Genomic DNA, 24,980 nt, shown 5'->3' on the forward strand with positions numbered 1-24,980 from the left:
GCACGTCGGAAACATTCACTTTCCCCATCTCTTTTACACGCCTGTTATGCAGCGGTTTTAAGACACTCCTGACCCAGGGCTGTCATATTTTAAGACTTCATACTCAGCGCTGCGGGAGCTGTTTGGGTTAGATGGAGCTCTGTGTGTGTGCATGGAAAAGCACCGCCGCCATAAAACCACATGGGAGCATTTTCTTCCCTCAAAGGATGACAAAATATATATATATATATGCATTAAAGGATTATTATTATTAAGCTGGAGGAGTGACAAATAATCCACCTCTGAAGAGTTCCGTAGTGAGAAACAGCTGCGTAGCATTCCGTCATAGCAAATTGCTTTGCAAAGCCCAGCAGCTGGACAACGCGGAGCAAAAGAAGCGGGGAAAGGAGGGGTCTTCATCCAGAAAACGTTTCATCCAGCAAGTGAATTGGTTTGCTCTTTGGTTATATGAGTGACACCAGGAATGGGAGTTTGATGAGTCTGAAGAGGATAAATGGATGAGAGGAGGAAAGTTGATGTCTGGCTGAGGCTCAGCACCATCCTGCTGTAATCTGGTTGGGGTTTCGTGCTGGTGACAGAGCTCCAACCTAAACGCGTTCCACACGGGTTTGTGTTTCTCTTGCAGTGGGATGCAGCAGCAGGGACTCAAGAAGTGACCTCAAGACTTTCACTAGGATTGAGAAATCTCTGCCCGGCCCCTTGGCTCCTCTCCCCTTACAAATGGACAGAGAACAAAGGAGCACCATCCATGCACGAGCGCTGCGAGCCGCAGTCCTTCTCAAGATAGAGCCTGAGATTTCCCAACAGCCGCTGCCACGCATCTTTTTCCTTAATCAAATGGAAAAATGACTCAAGGGGCAAGAAAAAACCAAACCCATCTGCTTGACCTTCAGCTGCCCATTGGGGACGTGGAGCCTTTATGGACACAACAGCAGGGAAGCAGCCGCTCGCTCCCAGCGCTGCCTCTTCAATCCGGCTCCGAGACGCGACGCTGTGATTTTGTTAATTAAAACATCTCCGTCTGCTCGACGTGTGCAGGGACAGCGTGTGGGGATGTGACAGCAGAACGGCCCCGCTGGCTGTTGCTGACACATGCAAAATGAAAAGGGAGCGATGCTGGGGATGGAAATGAAGCGTTCTGAAGGAAGGATTGATGCTGCTGCCCCCTCAGCCCCGCAGGCGGTGGTGTCTCAGGCTGTCACTTGGGTTCTCTGACCCCAAACTCCTGGTGCTGTGGGATCTGTTTGTCCATCCCCAAGGTTGACACCGCACCGTGATGCTTTTGACACCCTTCAAACACCACGTCCCCACCTGCTTCCCCTCTGTTGGCAGCTGAGCAAAGCCCTCCCCTTCCATGGTTCGTGGTTTATATCTGGACTTGGAGGAGCCTGGGAACGTCCCCATCACCTCACTGTGTCCCCAAACCTCAGCCCTGCACACCCTGAGGCTTTGGGCACCCCCAGCACAGCCTTACCCGGTAAGATGGAACAATGCAGCAGCAGCAGCAGGGTCTCCTCCTAGGAAAATCCAGCAGTGGGCTCCCGTCCCAGCAATGTCATGCAGAGCTGATCAGAGATTTTACATGATTTTTATATGTCATTTCCTCCCTCCTTGGCTGACACCCAGCACCCCCCTCCATACCTGCTGCGCCCATAGGGGCTCCTGGCTCTGCTCTCCCACTTGCTCCACACTGCAGCCTTCATTGGATGTTCCCATTAGGAGAGAGCTCACCTGGACTCACAGCATGTTCCACGCTTTGCTAGGACTGAGGAGAAAGGAAAACACAGCTTTGTTACCCCCTAATTGGAACAAACCCACAGACCTCTCCTCAGCCCCTGGCAGCAGCAGCAAGTACTTCCCAAGGAAACCAAGAACACTCCCTACACCTTTCAGGCTCCTTCATATTAATTTAAAACCAATTAAGCTCCACCACACCTGGTTTCCTCCCCATCTCCCCCCCCCCCCCCAACTCAGTGGATGCAGGTGAGCAGGGCTTGGGGGGGGTGGACACAGCCCTGAGCATGATGCAACACCCCCCCACGGGAGCTGTGAGGGGCTTTTATCTGCTTGGATGGGATTTTTACAGGAAGGAAGATAACGGATACAGCTTTTCCAAGGGAAAGAAATAAACAGCCCCAACCATGGAGACAATGCTGCTCTGTAAATCAACCCCCCCCCGGCCCCAGGGTAAATCATCACCTCCTCTCGAACAAAGTCCAGTGCTGGGACAATGGGAACTGAGGGAAACATTATCCCCTTTTCCGTCTCTGTTCCCCCCCCATCGGGAGGAGATCTGGGTTTTACAGTGAAAGGCACCGCAGATATTTGGGGGGCTGGATTTTAGCACCTCCCCTGCTTCCCATCAGCTGCAAACTCTCTGTTTCCCAATGAGGGGAAGAAACAAATAAATAAAAGCCGCTATAAAAGCAGGCCACGTTTCTGCAAAGTTTTGGGGGTGACATCAAACCTCAGCTTCCTGTTTACAACCGAAAGTAGAGTCGGAGAGAGGGGGAACATTCTGATGAACTTGAATCCACTCTGCCCTCCTACACTGCCTTCACGCAAGTGACCCCATGGTTTGGCTCTGTCCTATGCTGCCCTGGGATGCTCCAGCAGCACCTCCACCTCCTCTGCCCCATAGAGAGAAGAGATGGGGACAAACGGGTGCTGTTTGGAGGTGGTTGGGGGAGTCCTAAACTGCTGTGCAGCCTGGAAACAGGGAGGGCTGGAGGTGACCTGGAGGCAATAACTCATAGAAAGGGCCCATGCTGGTGCCTCTGCAGACAGCACAGAGTTCAGATGTGAAATCATTTCCCCCTCCCCTAAAGAAATGCCTTTTCCTTGTGACATGAGCAAGGCCTGGCAGGCAGCAGCTGGGATAGCTCAGATTTACCTCCTACCTCCCATCGCTCCCACCTTCAGGTTGGTGATTAGCATGTCCCATCTCTCCAGGCTGTGCTCACTGCTTGCAGATGTTTCTTGCTCAGCAGCAATAGAATCCCCCTCCCAGGGGCTGGGGTTGCATTGCTCCATGTGCTGCTACAAGGTGACAGCCCCGTGCCCAGCACGTAGTGGGATCACAGTGGGACTGCATTGATTTTTCCCATGTTTGAGGCAGAAAATGGCTGCTACCTGCACCAGTCCACAACTTCAGCATGAATGTTCCATAGGAAAGCAGCCAGCAGGACCTGCTTGCACCATGCGCTGCCATCAGCAATGGTGGCAAACCTCATTCTGCCAACAGGACAGTGCTGTGGGAGTGGGGTATCCAATTCCTCTCTTAAATTTCTGCATTCTCTGTATTTTGGGGCTCATAGCCCCATTTCCAGCATGGATGAGATGCAGGGACCTCACTTTGCTGAACCCAGGGTGGCTGCAGCTCTGTCCCCACCCTGATTCCATTTAGGATCAATGCATATCTAGGCAGGAGGTTAAAGGTGAACACATTAAAATACACTTAGCAAACACCATCCGCAGAGCTGGTGAGAAGGTGAAGGCAAGAAATCATTGTCCCGGAAGGCACAGTGAGAGAGAGCTGCATCCCATGGGTGATAAATGTGTGGATGTGCTGAGCTCCCAGCAGTGAACCCAAAAGGAGAGAGCAGAGAAACTGTTCCAATGGATGAGGGGGACTGCAGAGCAGAAGGCAGAAATTGCATGGGAAAAGGCCTTCAGCCAAGACAGCCAAATCCCTGCATCTATCCCAGTCCCTTCTGTCCCCAAAATGGGACACTCTATGCCATGTGCTGAAGGTGGAGAGGCCACAGCCTGCACCTGATGACACCCAAATCCCAGCCTTGTCCTGCTCACTGCATCACAATGAGACATGCCCAAAGCAACAGAGCCCAGGGAAGGTTGGGATCAGTGCTCAAAGCAGAACTGATGGGGACAAGAGGGAGATGGATTCAACAAAGCATCGCCGCAGAGCACTGTGTGGGGCTGCCAGGAGCATCCATTGATCAGGGCAATGTATTCCCTGAGGACTTACAGGAAATGGTTTGAATCAATTTAGCCCCAATTATCACACCCATCACAGAAGAGCAGGAGAAGAAATAGCTTTTCCAGGCAGCAGAAACTTGTTACAAAGGAGTGTTACCCGAAGGAGAGCTCACGGGGATCCTTGAGGACACCCCAGTATCTCCAACAAAGAGCTTAAGTCCTCAAAAAAGAATAAAGCAACCCCACTGGGGAACAGCCCAGCATCTCCGTGTAGGACTTGTGGCTCTGCTAGAGGGCAGAGCAGCTTCCCAAACCCACTGAAACACTTTTGTGCCTTTACAAAAAGGAACCTCAGTTACAAAGCGCCCAACCCAGAGCTGCTGGAGGCGAAGCTGTCCCACTGCATCCCCAGCCCATGGATGGGATTGAGTGCAGCAGTGACAGCCCCTTTCATGGCTGATGCACCTGAGGGGTTGTGCTTCATTCTAATGAGGAAAAAAGGGGGGGGAAAAAAAGACTTGATGATAGATTTTTTGTCACCCAGATCTCAAAAGCTCGCACAAAGCAGAAGGGAGCACTGAGGAGGTTGGTGGCCGTGCAGCAGCAAAGCGGTTGCTTTGGTTCTTGGTTTGTGAGCTCTTAATGCTTCTCGGTTGTCTTTGCAGAGCAAATCAGGCAGCAAAACTCTATGCAAAGGGCAGCAATGGGCTGGGCTCATCGCCCTTTGGGATGCCAGCACCAGGAAACACTGCAGCCCCATTTTGTGTTGTAAACACCACTCGTGCCTTTTAGTGGGATTTGGGCACAGAGCATTTCAGGGCATGAGGATGTGCACCCCAAGAACTGCACTCAGGAGATTTCCCCACTGCACCAGGGGAGGCAGCCAGGGATGAGGGGGTGCCTCCTCTCCAAAGGAGGCACTGAGCCCTTTTTGGCTCTGTCCCCATGCCACATTGGCTGTGGGACAGCTGGATGGGCTGCAGGACCACCTGCCTGCGTGGCATCGCCATTAACTACCAGCTGTGATGTCGGAGCATGGGGATTTTAACTTCAGAAGGAGGAATGAGCAGTGAAACAAAGGACAGAGGGACGCCCAAATGGTGCTGTCGGGGAGGAGCAGGGCACCCGCAGTGCTCTCAGAGCTGGGGTCACCACCTGCAGGGACCCACCAGTGCCTCTGGGATAGGCGAGACCCCAAGCACCATCAGCTCCAGCAGAGTGAACCCAACTCAAAGGGAAAAGCCATCAGCAGAGGGAAACATCTTCCAGAGACCTCCTGCCAGCAGCTGAGTCCCAGTTCCTTGAAGAGCAGCCTCTTCTCCAGCACACAGCACAGCCAGGCCTCCAGGCACTCGGGTAAACACTCCGTTCCTCCAGAAGGAGCCAGGAACTCATGTGACCCACACTATTTATTTGTGCAAGTTCATTTCTCCCACCCTGGCACCGCGCATCCCTCTTTCGCACTGACTTTAATTCGGATACCAAAAAATCACTGACCTTTTGTGTTTAACCCCTTGGTGCCTGGGGTCCCTGGCGAGGAGTCAGCCCACACCATTGAGGTTCTGAATGCATGCGGATGGGAATCCTATAAATACTCCTGACCGTTCCCTACCCCCTTGGATCCTTCCAGCAGCTCTGCCTTCTCTGTGCGTTTCCCAGCCTCGCTGTCTGCTTCTCGCTACCTTTTCCCTCCTGACCACATTTGGGCCCCCATTCTCTCACAGTCACAAGACTTGGGGGGCTGCAGGGAGAGCCAGGCATTGTGCCATGGATGTGTTATTATTCTTGGCTCCTGCTGGAGGGGAATGTGCTGCCAGCAGAGCCTGGGGGGCCGGGCTGATAGCAGGAGCAGACACTGGGAGCTGAGCGCAGTCACTAAACATCTGGATGGAGCATCACAGCACTGAAATGCCCAGAGTTAGTGGGCACAAAGAAGGACCAAACATCCCTCCTCTCTCTCCCATCCCTTGGGATTTGTCCCTCCCCAGTTCCTGGAGCACATCAGCACAGTCCCATGGAGCAGACACAGGCACCATGCCCTCCTGGCTCTCTCCAAACTGGCCATGGGACAAGTACACTGCTCCCTGGCCCCCTTTTACTGGAAAAACATTCAGCTCCCAACAGGAATCATTCAACAAAAAGGCAAGGCCATCCCTGGACGTTTTCCTTGTACAGTGATGTCAACTCATGCTGCTTAACCCAGCCTGTGTGACCCTATCAGCACCAGCAATCCTGATGGCATACCCCTTTATCTCCCAAACACCATCTCCCGTAGTGAGGTCCACCACGTTGGCTGCACCCAAGCTGCACTCACACTGGGGGTATTTCCAGGTCCACCTCTTCCCAAATACCATGGGAAGGGATGAATGGAAAGTGCTTCAATCCCTTTCATTCCCAGAAAGGCTGTTTTGGCTGGGAAGGATCTCATTGCACTGCTCAGCCACACTGGGAGCCAAGTCCCAGGATTTGGCTTGGTGAGAAGGTCACAAGAGCTGACCCCACTAAACTGCTCATAGCCGGGGCGGCTGGGAGCCCTAGGGGCCAGGAGCCCTGCAGGCCATGAGCCACAGCCCCAGCAGCCTTGCAGCCACGTGCTGGGTGCCCAATGAGCCCCCCCACCACACACAGGGGTCCCCAGGGTATCCACGATCCTGAGCAATGTGAGCTTGAAGAGATCGCAGCCATCTGGCTTTGCTTTCTGCTATGGAGCTCCAGACTGAGCAAAGAGAGAAAATAAAGGATAAAGCCATCAATTGAGACAAACTCACCCCAGCCCTCAGCCATCAGGGCAGGGGCACAGCCAACCCTTGACTCAGAGCTCCAAAGCCCTCAAAGGGTTCTTTGTCTGCAGCATCCCCACCATCACCATCCCAACCATGGTGTGAAGCCGCCTGCAGGAAGGGACTGCAGGCAGTGGGGATGCTGCTGAGCCCCCTGGGCATCAGCCTGCTGTCACCAGGCTCCTAATACAGCATCCCCAACACAGCACCATCCTCCCCCAGGCAGTATAGCATCCAGCAGCTCTGCTTGCCTACATCAGGCTAAAAGCCCTTTGGATAGCTGTGCATGGGAAACACACACACTGCTGGATTTAAGCAGCCATTGGAGCCATTCCTCCCTTGGGATTTGGGGCACCGGAGCAAACAGAGCAGCCCGGACCCCCCCCTGATCCCACTCTCAGGAGCCAGAAACTGGGAATTGCTTCCTCCAAAGCAACCTGCCACTCTCACAGTCCCAGGCTGTGATTTATTCCATCAATCTTTGGATGGAGTCCTACATATATTTCCAGCTTCCCTGGGAGGTTTGGAGTTTTTCTTCCAACCTCTCCCCCTCCCCTTTCCCCTCCTCTCCCTTTGGCATCAGCTGTGCTTTTGGATGGGGAGGAGGGGAGCGGAATCGGATTGCAACCTTCACACGTTTCCAGGATTTTGGAGCCACATTTCCCACCATGAAGGCTGCAAACCTCAATCTGTCGGGGCCACCTAAACAGAAACACATGGCTGCAGCTCAGCTTGCCAACGAGCGACGATAAAGAGAGGAATCAAAGCAAGGGAGAAATTAAAGGAATCACCCATGGGAGTGAGGGGTGAAACAGAGACAGCGTGGGGCAGCCAGCCTGGGATGTGGGCAATCTGATGCCTTTTGCAAAGGAGATGAGAGATGTTTGGAGCTGTAAAGGAGGGGAATTTGAAGCCTGCACAGCATGGAGTGGGCAGGGACATGGGACAGACCTAGTGACAAGGAGTCCGTGATACCTGAGGACTGGATGATGCCCTGTGCAATAGGGGGCAGCAGCATCAAAACAGGAGCTTGTATGTGAGCTGTGAATCCTTACACGCCATTCCAGGGGAAAAATCCCACAGAAGCACTTAAAACATTTGCATTAAGTATCCAACAAGCCTATCAGGATTAATAGCATTACAGTAAATACCAGACAAATTAATAACCATTAGATCGTCATGTAAAAGCACTCCTGGAGCTGGCTGCCCTAAGCCTCGCTGTAAATCACTTTGCTATCAGCAGCCAATCCTTTGTTCAGGATCTGAGCTCTCCTTTCAGCAGCAGCACCTCACAGTGCAGATAAAGGCATCCCCACAGCACTGTGCATTGCAATGAGTGGGCACTGCCCAGCACTGGGAAGGAAACCATGGCTGGAGCCATGCAGAACCAAATGGGTTTGCATCAATGAAACATTGCAGAACCCAGTTCTGCCCCCCCCTGCTGTCCTGCATGGGGCTGAGCTTGCACAGAAAGGTGCCCAAACGTTTCCCCAGGAGGAGGAGGGATGTTTTGGGGTTAATTGAGCACCAGGAAGGATGCAGCTGATTCCCAGCTGCCATAAATCCACGACCTGCTCCATGTAACCCACCACCCTGGCATCGTTCCCTCCCCATTCCCACCCAGCGAGGCGATGGCAGTGGCAGTTCTGCAGCTGGGGGTGTGCAGGGGGTGGGCAGGGAGCCCTTTATGCTCAGCCCCTTGAAATTAGGAACGGTCATAGGATCATAGAGCAGCTTGGGTTGGAAGGGATCTCAAAGACCATCTGGGGCCAGAGCAAAGTTTCCCCAATACGTAACAGAGAAGCAGAAGGGCACCGGATGGAGAGAGTTCACTTCTGCAAAGCAATTACATCACCCCGCCTCCCGAATAGCTCTGCAAGTTGACCTCCACCACAGTCAATCCCTGATTAATTACCAGGGTTAATCACAGCTCTAATAACCAGCTTAGTCAGCATTACGACGCCTCATCCTGCAGCTCTGCTGCTTACCTGGAAATACAACCCTGCCCTTTCCTGACCCATCTGGGCAGAGAAGCTCCTGCCTTCCCAGCAGAGCCATATCAGCCAGGATTTACCTTATTTTCTTCACACCATTAAGATTTCTACCCTGCCCTTAGGCTCAATCACCCATACACCCCATCCCAACCACTGTTTCTCTCAGTTCCAACATCAGGTGGAGCCTCTGTCACACACCTGACCCCCCCCCGTACCATCACATCCCGTCTGAATGGGGACGAACCCATCCCAAACCCACAGCCCAACCGCTGCCCTCCACGCTGACAGATGTTTCCTATAAATAACCAAACAAGGAGCACAAATCCAATTAGGTTGGAAACATTCCTTGCTGGGCGAGCAAAGGGTCTGCGGTTAATCAGCTCGCACGGCGCATCGCGATGGGAGCAAGGGAGGGATTTGGGGTCCTGCATTCATCCCCAAACCCAGCTGGATGGAGCAAGGAAAGCTGCGATCCGTCCCCATCTCTCAGTCTGCTTTAGAAGCAAGAATGTGAAAACCCGAGCCAAAAAGGGGGATTCGCCAAGGGAAGAAAGGGAAAGAGAGCTTTGGAGTTTTGCTTTATTTCCTATAATAAGGATTGATTTCTCTCCCATTGTGCTCTCGGATTTTGGCTTGAGATCTGGGGCTTCTCCAGGAGCCGGCCTGCAGGGTGGGTTGCACTTAAATGGACAATTTGTTGCCTTAATGCTCTGAAACCTCAAAAGCCAAAGCACAGCGGGGCTGCATGGCTGCTCCTTCCCTATCTCAGGTCAGAGCCATCCAGCAACCACAGCACAGCAGCGCCTTGAGCTTCTCAAAGACCACCCCCAATGACTTTTGGTGTTCAAAGGGGGGTAACCTCAGAACCCATCATAAAAGCAGCCCCAAAACCCCAGCGCAAAAATCTGTTAATCCAGCAGCAGAAATCTGGCTGTGATGCAGCGGCGGGGAGGCTGAAGTGGAGCAAATTCAGCCTCCAGACGTGGCTTTTGTTCCTAAATCAGAGCAAAAAAAAAAGAATTACCAGCATCTGGTTGGGAAATAAAAGAATAAAGAAAGAAAGAAAGAAAGAAGAAGAAGAGATAAAAAAATAAACACAAAGAAAAGAGAAATCTTCTCATGAAGTCATTGAGCTGAGACTGGAAATCATCCTACAGGGTCAGCCCTGCCGATGAGCAGCACGGAGCTGAGCTGTGGGTTTCTGTCCCCGCTCCAAGGGCTCCTTATGCATTTTGCATTAAGCAGTAATTGGATAAAACGCATAAACAGGCGCTGGCAGCAGCACTGAACGTGGGTCCCCCCACTCCCCAGGGTGCTCTGAAGCCTGAGGGGTTCAGGCTCTGATCCGGAGCGCAGCAAGAAGTGGTGGAGCATCCCCCATCCTCACTGAGAGCCCCACAGGCTGCTCATCAGCAGAGATAATGCCAAGTGTCCCCAACTCCCTGCAGACCCCCCAGCCTTTGTATGCTGTTCTGGGGTGCTTCTCCCAGTGCTCTCGCTGTTCTGAGCTGTCAGCCTACAGCAAGCATCCTATAGCTTCGGCTGTGGCCTCAGCTAGTTAGGAAGGGGGAGGATAATGATCATAATAAATAATAATAATAAGAGTAAACCAACAATCTCGCATTCACTGCGAAATCTGTGGCCCAAGGAATCCATCAGGAAGGCTGCAGCGTCAGTTTTCCAAGCACGAATCAGTCTGGGTGGTTCCCCAGGGAGCCCAAGCATGTCACTGTTGTCACCATTGTCACCATGAGTGTTGCAGAGCCCCAGCCTCCCTCTGTGCTGGCTGTGGCAAGAGAAAATGGAGTGGTTTGGGGGTTAAGTGGATGCTCTCAAGCAACGCTGAAAACATAAGGGGGAGGACCGAGCTGCATTGAGCTACAGCTGAGTCCTGGAGGAGTTTAAAGGTGTTAAAGCCTCTTTGCTCATTAAGGAAAGCCTCACTTCCCCACACGCCGACCCTCTGGCCTTCCCACACAAAGCAGGAAGACTTAAAACCGAAAAAGCAGAGCCTGAAGACAGGCAGGCGTTCCCCAAAGCCCTTGAACGAGCCAAGCTGCTGCCACAGTAGTGCAGGGCAGGAGTTTCTCATCAATCACGGCTGCATCCGCCTGCCCCACACACCAGGATTGGGTTGGGGGGTGACTGGGGGTGGTCACAGCAGTGAGCACAACCTGGGGCTGGGGGTGGGAGCAATTGCTGCAGCGCTTTCACTTGTGGCTCCAACCTATGTTGTGCTTTGGGAAATAAACCCAGTGTAACCCCGTGGTATGTCTGGGTTCGACAACACCATCCAAACCCAATGGCTGCTCTCAGCTCTCATGGAGATGGGGCTACAAGACCCCATATTTTGAAGCAAAGCTCCCAGTGCTGTGGGGTGAGCTGCAAGTCCCCCCCCCTACACCACCAAATCACAGCTGATGGGCATCATGAGCAGCCAGAAACACGGAGATGAGAGCAGGAAGTCATTGCAATCTCAACCTGAGTGATGCTGGGCAGCAGAGCCCTGAATTGGGGATGTTTCTTCTTAGCCCAGCCAAGAAAGTGAAAGAAAATATATATATATATATTAATAATAAAATCAGATCAGCTTTAAGGTATGAGAGCCCTGAAAGGAGCTGTGTCTGCTGCTCTCATAGGAGGAATTACCTCTCGTAAGAAGCCCTGCTGTGCTTGAGCACTTGGGCAGATGTAAAGCATTAAGCAGAGGGCCCCTCACCTCCAGTTTGTTTCATGCTCTGATGCAATGCAAAAGCTGCAGCCTTTGAGTCAGGGTCCCCATCCTGCCTGAGGGCATCAGGGCTGTAGGGGGGTCTGGGGGCTCTCGGAGGTGTGATGATGCCCTGGAGCACTCAGAGCACTGGGGTGGGAGAGCAGGGAAGCAGGGTCAGCACAGCAGCCTGCTGCCCATCAGGGAGCCATTTCCATTCCTCCAGAAAGAAAAGAAAAGGAAGAGACCAAAGGAGGCAGCTTTGCCCCTTCCCCACATATTTCAGAAGAAAACAATGTCTTTTCCCCTTTCTTTTTCCACCAGTTCTCATCCCAATGCACCCTCCCCCTTTTTTTCCCCTGTTCCTTTTCTGTGTGGGCTTTTTGTTTTGTTTTTAATGTCAATAGGGCAATATTTTCCATGGGGTAGAAGTAAAAACCAACCCAACGCCCATCCAGCCCACTCCAGTGGGAAGAACCATTCGTCATCAGTGTTATGGCACAGCCCCCAGATGGGGAGCATCTCCCCTCTGTAATGCTCCCAGGCTCCAAACCAGGCTCAGATCTGACCTGGAAAGGGTTTGGAGCTGAGTTTTTAGAGGTCACAGATGGTAAAGCATGGATCCCTGCCTTTGGAGGAGCAGATCAGACCCCAGATTGAGCTGGCAAATGCAGAGAGGATGGGTTGATCCCCTTCCCAGCTGGGCTGGACATGGCTGGGGCTGCACCATCTCATTTATCAACACATGGATGGAGCAGAAATGGGAAACTGAGGCAGAAGTGAGTGCCAGAGGTGGCACCTGCCTTACCAATGAGGTCCTGGCAGCTGCAGGATGTGCAGGGCAGAGAGATGGGCACTGTAGGGCAACCAGGAGGGAGAAACCCTCAGGGATGGAGCTGGAGGATGTGGGAACGCAGCAAACAGAGCCTTATTTCTGCATACATTGGACCTTTTTATCTCCATCTCTGCCCTGGAAACACAGAGTCATTGCCCTTCAGCAGCTCCTGCTGAGCCCAGCACTGGCAAGGTACAATGCTCTGTCCTGCCCGCAGGGCTGTATGAGATGCAAACACAGCACCCAGCAGGGACATCTGCATCACCTGGACTTGCCTTTCTTCCCCTGCTTCCCAGTCCTGCCTATGCTCTGTTTACCTCCAGAGGGTTTTGCAGTGAAATGAATGCTTTGCTCAGTGAAAAACCGCACGCACCTCAGCCAGAGTGCAAGGCAGGGTGGCTCATGGCAGGAGGAAGGCTACGTGGTGGGCTGAAGGATGGATGGAAAACACCAACCAACCCTCACCCTCCCCACAAACAGGGCTGGGAGAGAGGAGCCTCTTGAGAAAACCAAGCAGCAAAGCCTGTGGGGAGCTGGGAAATACTTTGGGAATGCAGCACGCTGTGGGATGAGCTCCTATAGCACTGCTTTGTTTGCTCCAGGACTATTTCTTTCCCCAGAGAGAGTCCCATCTTCTCCTCTGTTATGCTTATGAAGCGTATCCAGCCCTAGGGGGCAGGCAGGGAACTGGGGACGCTGTCCCTCCAAGCCATCACATGGGTACCCCCAGCACACCAGGCAACCAGGGACCGTCATTTCCAATTCCCACCAACTCCTCTTCTCTCCTGTTTGCTTGGACTGAGAAATCAAACAAGCCAAATGCAGATAGGGATGAAAACTCATCAGACCCCTCCACAGCGCTGCAAAACAGAACCATCCATCTGATGCCCACATCCCCAGCTGTAGGGGTTCAATGGGTTGCCCTGGATAAGCACACTATTTGCTTGCGGATTTGGAGCAGCAGCTGCTTCTCCTCTTCCAAGCACGGCGAGTTTTGGGGAGCCAGCACAGAGCAGCTCCCTGCCTCCCTCTGCAGTCTCAAGGCAGAAGGGCTCGCAGCCTCCACTCCCTCCCAACCTCTCCCACGGGCAGGATTTGGCCCAGGATCTCTCCTTCTGTTGCATATCAAAGCACTACCCACCTTGGCATCACCCCCAAAAGGCCCTCAGGGACAGCCCCATTCATTTGGCTCCAGCTTTGCACAAAGCCCAGGTTGCTCTATTTGTTGCAAACCCCCAAACCAGCTCCCTGCTCACTCAGAAAAGCCCTCTGCCTTCGGGTAGAGCAGCAAAAACAAAGGGAGGAGGAACCTTTTAATTTGTTTCCCCGCTTCCACACCCAGGCAAGCACTCGCAGCCTCAGCCAGGAGGTCTCAGCACATGAAAAACGTGCTGCAATTAAGCGACACGCTTTAGAAACCATTCATTATTGGATGAAGGAGGGGAAAGACCCACGTGCAGGACACGGAGTGGAGCTGAGAGGTGCAGGAATGCAAAGCAGGGGGTCGTTGCAGTGGGATTTCCTAAGAGCAAAGGTTCTTTTACATTCCAGTAAATGACAAAGCAGCCCAGTCCCTCCAGCTATAAAACCAAACTGAGCTTCAGAGCTCAGGAGCTGCAGACAGACAAATCTTATCCAGCTGGGAAGGCTTCACTGGGCAAACCTCACCTTGCACATACACCCATGACTTTGCCTTCTCCCTTGACTTTACAGACACCGAACCCCAAAGCAACCTGCAGAAATGCTTTTGCTGCCCACTGACGGAGGGGCAGAGGACACCTGAACCGCTTTAATTCCTTGCTGGGTGTAGACAGCACCCACCTGCTCCCCGCACAGCACCCACCTGCTGAAGGCAGAGCAGCTCCTGGAGGAGGCAGAGCACTGAGCCGTGTCCTGGAGGAGCTGAGCTCACATCGCCGCTGCAGCCAAACAACCTGGAGGTGTAGGGCTGCAAAATGAAAACAAGGATGGCAGCCTCTCTCCCAGAGCATCTGGAAGGGGAAAGGGCTGCAGCAGGGGGAAGCACAGCATCTTCAGCTATGGATCCCTCTTAATCAACACCTGAATTCATTTTCTTCCTCCCCTACCAGCTGTCAGGCGGCTGAAGGTTGGGCTCCCACTCTTGCTACGCTCCCTTGCTTCTTTCAAGCCTTTGCATAAGCTGCTCTCTCTGACCTCACGCTCTTTGCTGTCTCTCCCAGAGCATCTTCGTTCTCAGAGTGGGGTGGTTTTTTTCTTCTCCTTTTCTCAGTCTTTGACACTCACATTCCTGACAGTTCTGCTTTACTTGCAGCTGCTCAGCCTTTACAGGAGCAGCACTGTGGCCCCCCCAGGCCCCCCCCAACTCTGCTGCCTGCAACGCATGGATGCTTGCAAACCTCGTCCTACCTGCTGCCAAATGCAAAGCACCGACAACAGCTTCTCCCCATCCCATATCCGTGCTCCAGGTCACCTCACCCCTTCTGCTTTAAAACATCTTCTACCCTTTATATAGCCTTTTATTATTTTCTTTTCCCCCTGTATCTTTCCAATCTATCCTTAGATAGATCCTTAGCCGAGGCCGGTAATGCCTGCCTAAAAACGCTTCCAAAAATAAGACGCGTCAATAGAAAGGTGCCGTAGGAAGAACAGAAAGCCGACAGAGGGAGCGGGGATGCTTCGAGAGACTTTGCCTCCTTGTTTCTGCTTCCTACCCGAACCCGCAGCTCTGTATCGTGCAGCGCTGACCCCCCAGCCCGGCTGACCCCTCTCGCCCCACCTCTCCAGCCCACCTTCAGCTCAGAACCCGCTAGAGGGCAACAGAAACCCAGGAAAGGGAGCGCGAAGCCGGGCTGAGCAGGGCCGGGGTGGGGGGGACCTGCAATCCGCTCTCGGCCCCATCGCACCCGCAAATCGCGGCCGCAGCCCCAGAGCTTCCCCGGGTGGGATGCTGGTGGCAGCCCGTTTAACAGATGCTTCTCGAAATCCGGCACTGTGAGAGCTTCCATAGGGAGAAAGTGAAGTGGAGGAGCAGTTGTAGTCGCCCGATCCTCTTTTAATGGCAAAAGCCCCTCCGGAGATGCAGATTTGAAGCTCCCAGCTGAGCAAAACTACACCAAACCCCAGCACCTATGCATGCAAACGTCGAGTCACTATGGTTGAAAAAGACTGCTCAGATACACACGTCCAACCCCAACTCATCCCATTGTTGGGGTGTCCCTCAGTGCCACATGCCCACATTCCCTGCACACCCCATGGATGGCGACTCCCACACTTCTATGGGCACCTGAACCATTTGCCAGTGTTTAGAAAGACACCTGTCTCTAAATGCTGGCCCTGGGCTCGCTCTGGTTTTAGTTCTGCTTCATTTCTGCATGGGGGGTACAGGAACCCTTTTGGTTGGCCATATCTCTGAGCTGTGCTGGGGGGCAGTGCCTGCCCCGTGCCCACCACGCATGGACGATCAGAACAGCCCCACTGGGAACCATTGCAGCAGCAGCCAAGCAGAGCAGCTCCTAAATCAGCCCTGCTTTATGCCACGCCAGTCTCCAGCTCCCTCCGAACAGCAGAAAATCCAGCAAGTCGCTTTAAATCACTTTTATCCTCCTGTTCTACCACCGTGCCGACCTCCTCTCAGCCTCGCAGCCCAAGCAAAGCACCTTCCCATAAACCTCCCCCACCCCAAAGAGGAGCAGCCAACAGGTGGGATGCACCCAGCATCACTGGAGGGAAGGGAGGGGGGTTGGAGGGGAACCTCACAGTGCCAGCAGCTCCGGGGAGGCAGTGCAGGAGCTGCAGCTCTTGGAGTGATTTAGAGGCAGGTGATGGCAAAGGCATTTGGAAGTTTTATGAAGATCTTTTATCGAAATCACGGTAGTTAGAGACGTGAAGCCCATTAAATGTACCCAGCACACTGCTGGGGCCGGGACGACGTTATGCTGTCATATATCCTGTGTTCCTTTTGCTTTTAGGAGGCCCTGGGGGTCCTTCCAGCACTGCTCCTGGATGGGTGGATATTTGGAGCTCCACAGCCACGGCTGCCGGGAGGGATTCATTGCTTGTTGGCTCTCCTTGGTGCAGGTCAGCCTGGAACGGGGCTCCTGTCCCTCTGTTAGCACTAAGGATGTGTCCTGTCTTCTCGTGTCCCCAGATGGCACCGTTCCATGGGGGCAGGATGGGGAAGCGAGAGAGTTGTGCTCAACAGCAAAGAGAAGCAGTTCAGCCCCCATGGAACAAAGCTGCATCCATCTGAGGTGTAACCCCATCCTGCTTCCAGGTGGTCCGGGGGTGACAGGCGGCAATGCAGACAGGTACCTTCAGAGCAGGGAGAGGGCAGCAGCAATTTGTCACCCACCTTTCTTCCTCTTCCCAGCCCCAAAACCACAAGAGAAACCTTCCTGTCCAGATCCCAGCAACGCAATCACAGCCAGACACTGGAGAGCATCGTTGTGCAGATGGGAGTGCATGCAGGGTGCCAGGTGACAGCATCCCACCATCCAAACACGCTCCTGTCCCCATAATTCCCTCCTCATTAGCAGAACTGCAAGATCTGCCTTCCCAAAGTGGCTCAAGAAGAGCAAGGAGGGGGGGTGGGAATATGGGAAGGATACAGGAGATGATCTGATGGGAAGGAGTGCAACCTGGGGTTTGAGAAATGCTGGGTTTCATTCAAGTCCTGTCCCTGGCAAATGAGTTCTCCGTACTGCAACTTCAGCTGAGAGATGGGAGAAGGGAGAACTGTTCCCTTCATTGAAACAAACCCAAACGAGCAAGTCTCCATCGCCGTGTGGCACCGAAGCCAACCAATGAGTTCTGTTTCCTTTTTGAGCACAAAGCAGCCTGCCATCCCTTACTTCTGGGATAGCGCACATAGCGAACCGCCAGGCTTAGGGAACAAAATCTACATTTCCTTGTTCCTTTTTTTAATTTCCAAAGCTGGAGAAGCAGTGCTCAGCACAGCCGTGGAAGAAGGGAAGGGAAAGAAGAGCTGCTCAGTACGAATGCATGAGGATGCGGTAACAAAAGTCACAACTGCACTGAAAAACTTCCTTCACAACCCTCACGTTCTGCACAGGCAGAAGGAGCCACGCACAGATTCACCCCCTATAATCCCCATCCCCTTCCTCATAACCCTGGAAATCTATGGTTCTATTTCTTTGTTTCTTCTCTCTCTTTTTTTCCCTTGGTCGTCCTTTGGGTGACCATTGGAAAATGGAGGGTTGTTTTTGTTTTTTCCTTATGGAGGGAATGGAATGGGGGTGAACTGAGCCCCAAGGCAGAGGGGAACACCATCATACTGCCTGTTCTCCTAGTGCAAAGATAAAGAAGTTTCTAAGGCAGTTCTTTTTGCACATTGCTTCACTCCCTTCATATCTGGGATGCTCCTCAATGGAGCCTGACAGCACCCAACCTAAAACTTGGGGTTCCCTCTATGCCTCATCTGGCCCTTTGAGGATCCCCCTGTTCCCTATCTGTCCCTTTGGGGATGCCCTTGTGCCTCAGCCCCACACTGCCATGTGAGGACCACTCCTCTGCACTCTATCTGGCCTTCTGGGGACCCCTCCGTGCCCCACCTCCATGCTGCCCTTTAAGAACTCCCCTGTGCCCTATCTGTCCCTTTAGGGGGCAGGACCTCATCCTGTCCTTTGGGGACACCCCAGTGCTCCATCTCCATGCTGCCTTTTGAGGATCCCCCCCTCTGTGCCCCATTTGGCCTTTTGGAGACCCCCCAGAACCTCATCTCCACGCTGCCCTTTGAGGACCACCCCTGTGCCCTATCCATCCCTTTGGGGACACCCCTGTGCCCCATCCCTACGCTGCCCCTGGGGACTCCCCCCCCCGGGCCTCCCTTGAGGTCGCGATGCCAGGCAGCAAAGGGTTACGTTCGGAGGTGCCGCTCGGCTCCCGGTACCTGGAAGGAAGGGAGGGGAGGAAGGCACGGAGCGGAGTTTGCAGCGGTCCCCGAGAAGGCGGCGAGCGGGCGGCAGCGGTGAAACCGCGGCGGGAGCCGCCTCCGCCCCCGGTCCGGTACCGCCGCCCGGAGCCCCCCATGGGCGAGGGGGGGGCTCGAGGAAGCTGCTTCTAAAGGGGGACACCCCGTCGCTTTCCCCTGGCTGACGTTCTCCGCTTAAAAAGAAGGGAGGGAAAAAAAAACAAAAACCAACAACAACAACAAAAAACCCACCAAAAAACCATCAGAAACCCACCCAAAACCGCTCTAAATTTGAGGGAACAGCGAAGGCAGGCGGCATCGGCTGGAAAATGCATCTCACTCGGAGCTGCATCGGCTTCCTGATCCAGGGGAGCATCTCTCTGCTGGTGAGTGGCAGGGAAGGGGAGAAGGGGGTTGCAGGGGACGGGGGTCGGGCAGCCCAAGGGACGGTGGGGGGTTTGCAGCCGGGAGCGTCCCCAGATCGTTTTATCCCCCCCCCGACCCCTCGCCCAATCCCCTGCCGAAACGAGCATCCCAAAAGTTCTGCTATTTTGCAGCAGGGAGCGGCTGGGCAGCAGGGGCAGGAGGGGAGGCTCACAGGTGAGGGGTGATAGTGGAGATTCCTCCGGATCATCCAAAAGCTGCAACCTCCTTTCCCGGCACTGCAACCCCGGGCTGGGGTTCACCTCCTGCCCTCCGCGAGGCCGAGCTCAGATCCTCACCGAACCCTTCTCACCCCGGGGATGGCAGCGAGCAGCTGCTCGGCACCCGGCGCTGGGATCGCTCCCGAGCATCGGTTCATTCCCCTCCCCCGCTCGGAGCGATGGGGCTGCAGCATCTGCATCCCGCTCGGACGGATGAGCTGCCTCGCACCCACCTGCTTGCTGGGCGCCCATCTACCTCAGCTATGGGGCAGCACCAGCCCCCACCGGCACTTGTATGGGGACAGTGATGCCCTACCCGGTACCGACATGCTGGGAGAGAATGGAAGGGAGTTTGCAGAGGAGGTCTCGGGCACTCGCTCATTTCTGCTGCTTCCATCTCTCCACCAGACCATGGCATGGTTTGAAGGTCAGAAGAAGGGTCTGTGGGTTTGCTGTCAGCCTCAAAACTGGTGGGAAAGCCATGAGGGCAGCCTCTGCCCATCAGGGATCCTCTGGGTGCGAGGGCTCTGCACAAGGAGTTCCCACTAGGGACAAGGCACCTATCCCAGCTCCCCTCACCTATTCCCTGAGCATCCAAAAGAAGGAGAGCAGGGGGAAAATTGCTGCCAGAAAGGAAATAGGGGATATGGAAGAACGGCAGAATGGGAAGACGAAAGAAAAGGGAGGTAAGGAGAGAAAGGATAGGAGAAAGGATGGCTGGGTCATACCTGGAGATGTGGGAAGACTAGAGAACAGGATAGGGTAAGGGGACAGGTACCCACCACCGACCCCTCACACTCTGCCATCACTATGTTTCAGGTGGTCTGTGGCCAAGGAGGGCCAGGGGAAGGTGCCAATCAGCATGAACCCGAGAGCCAGGAGGGAGCCCAAGCACAGGAGACAACAGAACTGCTCCCAACCAAACCCCTGCTCACCCCAACCTTGCTGCAGAACGTGACCCTCCTGGAGCTGGTGAGCAGCTCACGGGAGCTATGGGATATCCTGGACAACCTCTCGGAGCGGGATCACGCTCCACATCCCCGAGGACAGAGAGACTTGGAGTCGGCCTCGGGTAAACTTAAAAAAGTTTTTGGCTGGGGAGATTTCTATTCCAACATCAAGACGGTGAAGTTAAACCTCCTGATCACCGGCAAGGTGGTGGATCATGGCAATGGCACCATCAATGTCTTCTTCCGCCACAACTCCACCGGGCAGGGGAACATCTCGGTCAGCCTCGTCCCTCCTACCAAAGCTGTTGAGTTTGACCTGGAGCAGCAAATCTTTATTGAGGCCAAAGAATCCAAAATCTTCAACTGCCGCGTGGAGTACGAGAAAGTGGACCGTGCCAAGAAGACCACGCTGTGCACGTACGACCCGTCCAAGACCTGCTACCACGAGCACACCCAGAGCCACGTCTCCTGGGTCTGCTCCAAGCCCTTCAAAGTCATCTGCATCTACATCACCTTCTATAGCATAGACTACCGGCTGGTGCAGAAGGTGTGCCCTGACTACAACTATCACAGCGACGTGCCCTACTTCCCCTCGGGGTGATGCACGCTCAGGATGTCCCGGTGATAAGCGGGTGCTGGGGGGGGGTGGGGGGAGGGATGGGGATGGTTTTTAAGCAGGGTGGGTCCCTGGAAGTGAGGAAGGAGAAGGGTTTTCAGTTTTCCCCAAAGCTCCTATTGTCTAAAAGAGAAGAAATTTGGGCTATGGGGGTAAAGGTGTTGCTAAACTCGGCCCGGATCTGTGGTCTTCAGAGATTGGTATGGGGTCTGAACGTAGGATAAAGAAAATAGGGCATAAAGCCAGAATCTTGTGTTTCTCAGTGCAATAATGTTTTTTTTTGCCTGGATTTAGGCCACAAGGTCCTAAAAGGTGGGGGACCAGGTGCAGAGGGCTACAGGAGCAGGTGGGCACAGCATGGAGAGCATAGCGGGGACAAGGGCACCTGGTGCATGCCATGGCTGGGGGACAGCCATGCACGGCCACCTCATCTCCCCCCAACCAGGTGCTGGGAACAACAGGGCTGTGTTTCCCCCACGCTTGGGCTGAACGTTGGGGTGGGACAGGGAGGGACACCCCAGGTGCCACCCCATTGCAGCCCACCGGTTTGGGGGACTGGGAAGGATGGAGCCACAGAGAGAGGAACGCTGGTCGGATCTTGCTGACACAAGGTGTGATTCATGTGTTTCCCCTGATGCCGTGTGTGTGATTCATGCATTTCCCCTTCGTCTCATCCATGTTTCATGGGGCTCCCACCCGTGTCCGTGTGCGTTGGGCTCAGAGCAGCTCAGTGCAGTTCCTGGGTGCAGAAGTGCGTGGTTTGGGTGGCGGAGTCGAGCTCTGACTGTAGCATTTAACTGACTCTGAAGGAGAAAAAAACCTCACAGTGCTGTCCTTGGGAGAGAGAATAAAGTTTTTACGGTGGTAACGAGGCAGGTCAAGTGTTGTTACTGACAGCAAGTTCAGTCTGTGCTCAGGTAGCTGGGCACTCGAGGTATTGCTGTGCTCCCACTGGGCTGTGCCTGCCCGAATTCAGCTCTGCTTCATCACCCAGACCTCTCTTGTAAGGGGATATAAGGCTCCATTTTGGGCCTCAGACCCTCCACTGTCACCTGCATGCCCAGTGGCCACTGACTGTACACAGAACTTTCCTGCACCACTTATGGATGTTCCCAACTTGCCCTGAGAGCATCCACACTCCTGGTTCACACTACAGAGAAGACCAAACAAAAGCAGCTTCTCTGCTCTCATCCCTCCCCTTGTGCCCCCGGACTCCCTATCCATAGCACCAGACCGGCTTAAGCCAACAAATCCCATCCAGCCAACAGCACCGTGGCCCATTTATTAGCAAGGCGTTACTTCCACAGCAGGTTTTATGCTTCAGCCTCGACAAGTCCAGTCCCTTCCTTCTCCCCAGATTGAAGCTGGCTTTGCTGGGTGCTGGCACACACCTGCCAAGTTCCATCGCATGCACTTGTACAGGAGGCAGGAGCCAGTTCCAAAACACATCGAGCAAAGAAAGCCTTTTAGTGCCATAATCAATGAGAGGACTTTTACTCGGAGAACAAAAAGTTTCAAACGCTTTGAGAGAGCGGTTTCAGAAAATAACAGGATGAGCATTTGGGGAGGGGGGAGAAAAGCCATCTCACCAATGTGTGCTCCTTATGCTGCAAGGAAGGGCTGCAGAAAGGCACAGACAAAACAAACAAAGCCTCCACACACAAAAGTTGCCCATTTGGAGAAATTTCAGACAATTGCCATTTGAAGAAACAGAGCAGACAGCAGGAACAGAAAAACAGGCTACAAAGGATGCACCATTGTCAAAAGTGATGTGGCAGCGCAGTTACTAGGAGACCAGGACGGGCCATTATTCTGGGTTGGGAGAAGAGGATTCCTGCTAGTGGAGTCACAACCCGCTCTCAGAAAAGGATTTTGCTGAGCTGGAGGGCAAACAATGGAAGGGGAAATCGTGCACCCCAAAGCAGTGCAGTGCACAGAGAGCTCTGCTCCTTGGGAATGGCTCCCCTTGGGGACGGCTCATGGCTGCTGCTCGTGGGCAGGGCTCGTGTTGTGAGGGTAGGAAAGAGTTGTGAGTTGCCCAAGTCCAACCCCAAGTCATGCCTGCTGTCCTCACCCCCAAGTGCCACATCTATCCTTGCTCAAGAGCTGTGCCCGCTCCTCGAGTGGAGACAGACCCCGCGACTGCAGGATCACCAAGGCTGAATTTCTTTCATCTCGTTAACAGATGAACATTCAATGGATTTATTTATTTATTTTCCCCCGGAGGAGGGAAGAGAGCTGAAATTTGTCCAAACCAAGTTTCTTGGGTTGCAAACTTCATTACAAAGAGCTGCATGTAATGACTGCTTAAAGCAGACTTCAAAAACCCTCCGTGACTCCAGAGTTCAGCCAAGTGCCACAGAAGCATCCGCAGCAGTTTTGCAATTAGAGCCCATCTCCGTGTATGAAACGCAGCTCCTTATCATCTCTGATAACCCAGCGGACGGGCGATGTCTTTGTCTCCAAAGCAGAAATGGCCCCAATGGGAACTACAGACTGCTGTCATCTACAACTACACAGCGAACGTTCTCCATCTCCAGTAATTAGCTCTCTTTAGTTTGTTAACACTTCTTCCTCTTCCTTATAAAATCCTCCTCATTTAAGTTTCGCCACGACTCTCCCGGCCATGTTAACTTCTGCTCCAGCACATTTCAAAACCATCTTCCCATAATACACCACTCCAATGCCAAAGCCCATCAGCAGCCGTTAATTGCACTCAATAGGGCTGCCCGGTGCTGGGATGAGGCAGGAGAGCATCAGGATGCGATGCTGAGGCACCCAGTGCCCACCCCAGGGGCTCCCATCTCCTCTGGTTTCAAGACTATAGCGCTGATTCTTCCACCACCTTCCTTAAAACTGGTTAATATTTGAGTAATTCCCCCCATCAGGTTCATTTTCTGCAATCCTGCTCACAGTCCAAGCGCTCCTCTGTTAATTTTGCCCTATATCTTGAAAAACAATTAGGAGCAATCAACCTCAAACCCAAGCCTTTGCAGTTCTCTTTGCCTTTTGCCATCTCCCAGTCCATCAGAAGTTGTCTCTCTGCCATTCTCTATGTACCATATCCAAAAACCAGCTGCAGCCCGTGACTCACATTGCGAGCAATCACCTTCATAATATGTTAATGCATGACTCTGGGGTTTCAGAAAGGACAAAGCTCACAGGAAGGCGCCGTTCATTGCCAGGATGGCACCACTGGATCCATCTCAATGCTATGACAGCTTCAAGGCATCGATTTTCCCAGCTCAGGGAAAAAAGGTCCATACACATGGATCAAACAAGGAGGAAGGCTGTTCATAAACCCTCTGTGCTAATTAATGAGTTACATTCACGGGGTCCTACTTAATGGGAGAACTTGCTTAAAGGCGAGAAGGTGACGGAGGACCAGAATCTGGCAATAACTGGAGGAGTTCCCATAGCAGTTGCAGAGCCCCTTGGTTATTCCATTTCCAGTTGACGATGCTTGGGTCACGTTCTGGCTCAGGTTTTCTTTCAGGAAGTTCTTAGGTTGGTGATAGCAAATCTAAGTGAACACAATAACAGGGTGACTACTGGGAAATACACCCCACTATTCCCAGGCTTCACAAGTAGACACATAAAGAGGTATGTCCAAAATGGATTTAAAGGCAAACGGAATAACTTCTGAGCCACAGGTTTGATGGGACAAACCCAGCCCTTCTGCTCCCAAATGCAACCACTGAGGCTTTGCCTGGCGGAGGGAATCCTAAGTGCTTTCTCTACACAAATAAATACAGTTCCATGCCCAAACTATCTAGCAGCTATTAGCATCCTCACTGAGTTTCAGCTCTTCGGAGCTGGGGCTGCAGATGCCCAACGCTGCATCTTTATAGAGATTATTAGACTTTAATGAGGTCTAGTGAGTCAGCCAAGCCTTTATGCTCATAATCCCCCATTTCAATAGCCACAGCAGCTCCTGGACGCATTACTGCTGCCACTCCTCCTGCCACACACTCCTCTGTGCTTAAAAGCAAGGGATCTGCTGCTGTCATCACCAGCTCCCGATGACAGTAGGGGAAGAGCCACTAGTGCAGGGATGTCACCGCGTGGGGTTGGACATGGGGTAGCATGGGAGTCCTGGTCCTGAGCCCCCTCGATGTCTGTCACCACATGCTCTGCTATAGGTTTACACCCCATCTTCCATGTGGCACAGCCAAAGGGTTCAACAATCCTATACATCCTATTGGACCTTCCAATAAACCGAACCAAGTCATTCCAGCCTATTGTCTCCTGTCTTATCGTGCTCCTTTACAGATAATATTTGTTTGCCTTTTGGGGGAAGCGCGTTGGAAATCCTCCCCTGGAAAGGGAGGTGAGCAAAAAAAAAAATGATTATTCACAAAATCCCCAGTGTTACGACTTGCTATTACACACAGAAACCTAAAAAATGCAAGCGGGCTGAGCGCGTCATCTATTTGATCTAAGAATTATTACAGTTTTGCCAATTAGGCTCTGAACCCAAATAGAGCCGCTTCCCTCCCTCCCTCCTCCTCCTCGCGCTCCCCTGCCAGAGCTGAGCACCAGCTGCTGCCTCATAAACACCAACATCTCCCCGTCTTCCTGCGCTTTCAACAAACTCCAGG

The 24,980-nt window shown here is 53.2% G+C and overlaps 1 protein-coding gene and 1 long non-coding RNA gene across 3 annotated transcripts in view; one reads left to right on the plus strand and one right to left on the minus strand.

Moving 5' to 3' along the window:
- LOC140262321 (uncharacterized) overlaps positions 1–14,942 on the minus strand; it is a 24,407-nt gene extending 9,465 nt beyond the window's left edge. The window contains exons 1-5 of one of the 2 annotated variants that reach the window (XR_011905827.1): positions 14,346–14,942; positions 14,102–14,206; positions 1,642–1,765; positions 1,475–1,565; positions 227–828 (exon numbers count right to left, since the gene is read on the minus strand). This is a non-coding gene — a long non-coding RNA (uncharacterized lncRNA). Of the gene's footprint in view, positions 1–226; positions 829–1,474; positions 1,566–1,641; positions 1,766–14,101; positions 14,207–14,345 lie in introns of those variants that run through there. The other variant, XR_011905826.1, reaches the window with a different exon arrangement.
- A 3,262-nt stretch (positions 14,943–18,204) lies between these two features.
- Positions 18,205–24,614, plus strand: NXPH3 (neurexophilin 3). The gene is made up of 2 exons (XM_072356605.1): positions 18,205–18,555; positions 19,633–24,614. Exons 1-2 carry the CDS (start codon positions 18,499–18,501, stop codon positions 20,362–20,364), a joined length of 789 nt encoding a protein of 262 aa, XP_072212706.1. The 5' UTR covers positions 18,205–18,498; the 3' UTR covers positions 20,365–24,614.
- Positions 24,615–24,980: the final 366 nt, after the last annotated feature.

The sequence above is a fragment of the Excalfactoria chinensis genome, chromosome 24 (assembly GCF_039878825.1).
Source record: "Excalfactoria chinensis isolate bCotChi1 chromosome 24, bCotChi1.hap2, whole genome shotgun sequence".
NCBI lineage: Eukaryota > Metazoa > Chordata > Aves > Galliformes > Phasianidae > Excalfactoria > Excalfactoria chinensis.